General features: G+C 34.4%; 1 protein-coding gene across 1 annotated transcript; it reads right to left on the bottom strand.

The window, feature by feature from the left end:
- Positions 1 to 1,568: 1,568 nt before the first annotated feature.
- LOC126718765 (transcription factor TCP15-like) lies at positions 1,569 to 3,280 on the bottom strand. The gene has a single exon (XM_050421101.1). The coding sequence runs from the start codon at positions 3,011 to 3,013 to the stop codon at positions 1,781 to 1,783; it is 1,233 nt and encodes a 410-aa protein (XP_050277058.1). The 5' UTR covers positions 3,014 to 3,280; the 3' UTR covers positions 1,569 to 1,780.
- Positions 3,281 to 3,696: the final 416 nt, after the last annotated feature.

Below are 3,696 nucleotides of genomic sequence, written 5' to 3' on the forward strand. Positions count from 1 at the left end.
TGGTACCTGATACTACATTAAAATTATTTATGCCCACATACCTTAACTAGAAAGCAGGTGAAACCAAAGAAACAAGCCTTTTATGTCAAGATAGTTTCAATTCAATTGATTAGTTGCTTTTTACATAGAAATTAGGGTTACACTTTTAAAAAAACCAGTTCTTCTAGTTTTATCTGAACAAACCAATCTTTCATGATCAATCATTAATTCTAAAAGGCCTAAAAAGCAAAAAAAATAAGCAGTTATCCAATTAAATGTCATCCATCTCAGATTGTGAGTAAAAGTAGCAACTTGCAAAAAATTTAGAGGAATAAATATATCCAAAATAGAGCTAGATGTGAGTGATTTGCAGATATAACTTTGCAATTCCAATAAAATTATGTAGTTATCAATAAAAGCAAATATAATAGTAATGATAATGATAATATTAATTCTAGTAACAACCACCATAACAATTGCAATAATAACAACAACAACATTGCAAATATATAAAACCAAAAATGCTTAATCCTAAAGGATTGTTATAGGTGTGACTAATAATAACTATCTGGTGAATCTAGGCAGGTTAAGCAGCTTGATTTTTTTTTTTTTTTTAAATAAAAATAAAATCTTTCTTTTTAAGGAGACAGTTACATTAAGAAAATTCTCCTTATTAATAAAGAAAATTCTATAAAGTTATTGTTATTGGTGTCAATTTAACAACATTATTTAAATGTTATTATTATTATTATTTATTTATTTATTTTTTTGTTATTGGTGATATATTAATTAATTTATAATTTTACATAATAAAATTTTTAATATCTGTAATATTACCGATCAAAGAGATTTTTACTATTTACTTGCAATTACATTCATGAAGAAGAAGCAATCCTGCATGAATGACCTAGCTAGAAGACCTACATCTTGGGTTGCTATCAATAGGAACACAGGTTGGACAACTAAATAGAAGTATCCATAAAATTGAGCACCACACTTAATGAGCGGTCCAGATGGGAACAATAAATGGGAGATGTACACACAAGGGTAGCCTTCATCATCACTATTCAATGGTGCCAATCAGCCACCAGTATATGAAAAAGAGGAAGAATGATCCTCCAGTTAGTCAGTGTTTGCACATTGATTTTTGGCAATGTATAGATTGGCCAGCCATGGGGCTCACTAAACCTGAGTTTCTGAGAACCATGTCATGCCACCTGAAAGGCTGAACAAACTTACCATGTCTGGTCTGTATTCTGCTCTATATGAATATAATGGTTATACTAATGAATACATAGTAATATGCAGTAGTAGTATGAGATGCATGAAGAGCTCAGCTCAGCTAGATGTACACAAATCAGAATATGGGACCACTTCTTTATGAAGTGCAATGCTGTAACAACATTGAATTCCTCTCTCCTACCACAAAGAGAGAGAGTGATTGTATATCTTATTACTTATTAGTATAAGTTCGTTAAACCTAACCTTTAAGTAAAAATAATGAAAATGCAATAAACAAATCTTTAAGTGATATGAGAGAAAAGAAACAGTTCTGTTCTGTCACACTAAAAAAAGACCTTTAAGCAGAATTCAGAAAATACCCATGTTAATATTTTCTTCTCAAACCCTAACAACAACATTCCTCACTAACCCCCACACCAAAACCAAAATATATTAAACTCAATTTTAAAGCCAGATCAAGCTTAAGCCCGTGTTGCCAAATCAAAATATATGTACTTAAGGAAAGTACTAAAAATAAAATGAAATTAATGCAAACAAACCATACACTTGTAATTTTGATCTACGAGTTGTGACTTGTTTCACGTCCATCTTCTCCTCCATGATGATGTGTCCCGCTTGCCGGAGACTCCATAGCTCCGCTACCCACAATTGGCCTATACGCATTGAGCGCAGCAAGCATGCCTAAATGAGTGTCACCACTACCGCCGCCGCCGCCACCACCACCACCACCAATTCCAGTACCAAATTGTTGGCTAGGCAATAGAGCCACAGGAGGAGCAAAATTCATAAAATGTAGCCCACTAGACATAGGTATAGAGCCCCGATACATACCAGCACCACTGTTAGCACCACCACCGCCGCCACCACCACTAGAAGGAAATGTCCACATAGGGTCGTGACCACCACTCATCACTTGTGTAGTACTAGGATTCGGATTTGTCAACATCCAAAACGTTCCTGGATTAATCGAACCCGAATTACTAGACTGTAACAAATACCCACCCATTTGATTTTGTGACATTTCTTGCTGATGATCCAATACTGGTCTTCTCTTAATAACCCTCCCTTCACAATCAGACACGTCCAACAAAGTCTCTTGCTTTGCCTGTGAATGCAATGTCACATTGTTCACATTCACATTAGAATTCAAAAACATAGACGAGTTGGAATTTGAATTACCAGAACCACTATTAGTCTGATCCGATGATGTTGTACTAGGGAACAAAAAACTACTACTAATATTCCTGTGGTGTGGCATTGAAAAATTTGAACTAGTATTGAACAAATAGCTAGTATTATTCCTCATGAAGTGTGAAGGAGCTGACATGGTTGAACCTGAGCTGCGAAGAGAGATATTAAGGGACGTGAAGTTAGCTGGAATAGTACCAGTCCCAGTTGCAGCAATCACCGCTGGCTCAGCTTGTTGTAATAGCCACTCAATGGTTTCACCATCGGACTTGTGACCAAGCTCTCTAGTGAGCTGAAAAACTCTAGCAGCACAAGCAGCAGGCATTCTGATCCGGCGGCCACGGCCATCGACTTTTGTGTGCCTGTCTTTGGTTGATGTTCTCTTTGGTGGTGGCTTATTATTGCTTAACTTGGATTGCTCACTAGCTTGTTGAACTTGAAGACTAGTACTTGTAGTACTTGCAGTAGTAGTAAGAATTGTAGTAATTGTATTAGGGTAGTGTGAGCTAGAACAAGCTGATGAAAGATCTTCTTCTTTTTTCTCTAGCAATTGTAAAGGGAAATTAGGCCTGCGGAGACTATTTTCATGATCATCCATGATCATATAGTTGGAGATGTGGGGGTGGTGTATTTTTTTTTTTCCAAAAAAAAAAAAAAAAATTGTTGTGTTTTTCTTTGGTCCTAGTACATCTGTAGGTGACCCTCAAAAGAATTGTATCAAATTGGTGGCCTTTGGTGGGTCTGTCTCTCACTCACTTGTGGAGCATGGAATTCCTTTCAGATGGGAATTGGGAAGCTGAGTTGTATAGAGAGAGAGAGAGAGAGAGAAAGAGAGAGAAGAGATAAGGGAAGAGGGCAATGCAAGCTTTAAGCAACAAAAATAATGAGTGGGAATAATAATAAGGGGTGGATTTAACAATTTTTTTAAATTTTATTTTATTAAACTAAATGGGTTTTATTAGAATAAGGGTTTGTTTTGTAATTTTGTGGTTTTATTTTTTTAGAAGAAGGATTGGTTTTTAATTCTGTAATTTTGTGATATTTTTGTGGATTTTTTATTACTCTTTTTTAGAATGAGTGGGAATAATAATTAGGAGTGGGTTTAACAATTTTTTTAATTGAATGGGTTTTTTTAGAACGTGGATTTATTTTATAATTATTTGGTTTTACTTTTTTTTTTTTTTTTTAGAATAAGGATTTGTTTTTAATTATGTAATTTTGTGATTTTTTATTTCTTTTTTTAGAATGAGTTGTAATTTGTAATTTTGTGGGTTTATTTATTTATTT

The sequence above is a fragment of the Quercus robur genome, chromosome 3 (genome assembly GCF_932294415.1).
Source record: "Quercus robur chromosome 3, dhQueRobu3.1, whole genome shotgun sequence".
Lineage (NCBI taxonomy): Eukaryota > Viridiplantae > Streptophyta > Magnoliopsida > Fagales > Fagaceae > Quercus > Quercus robur.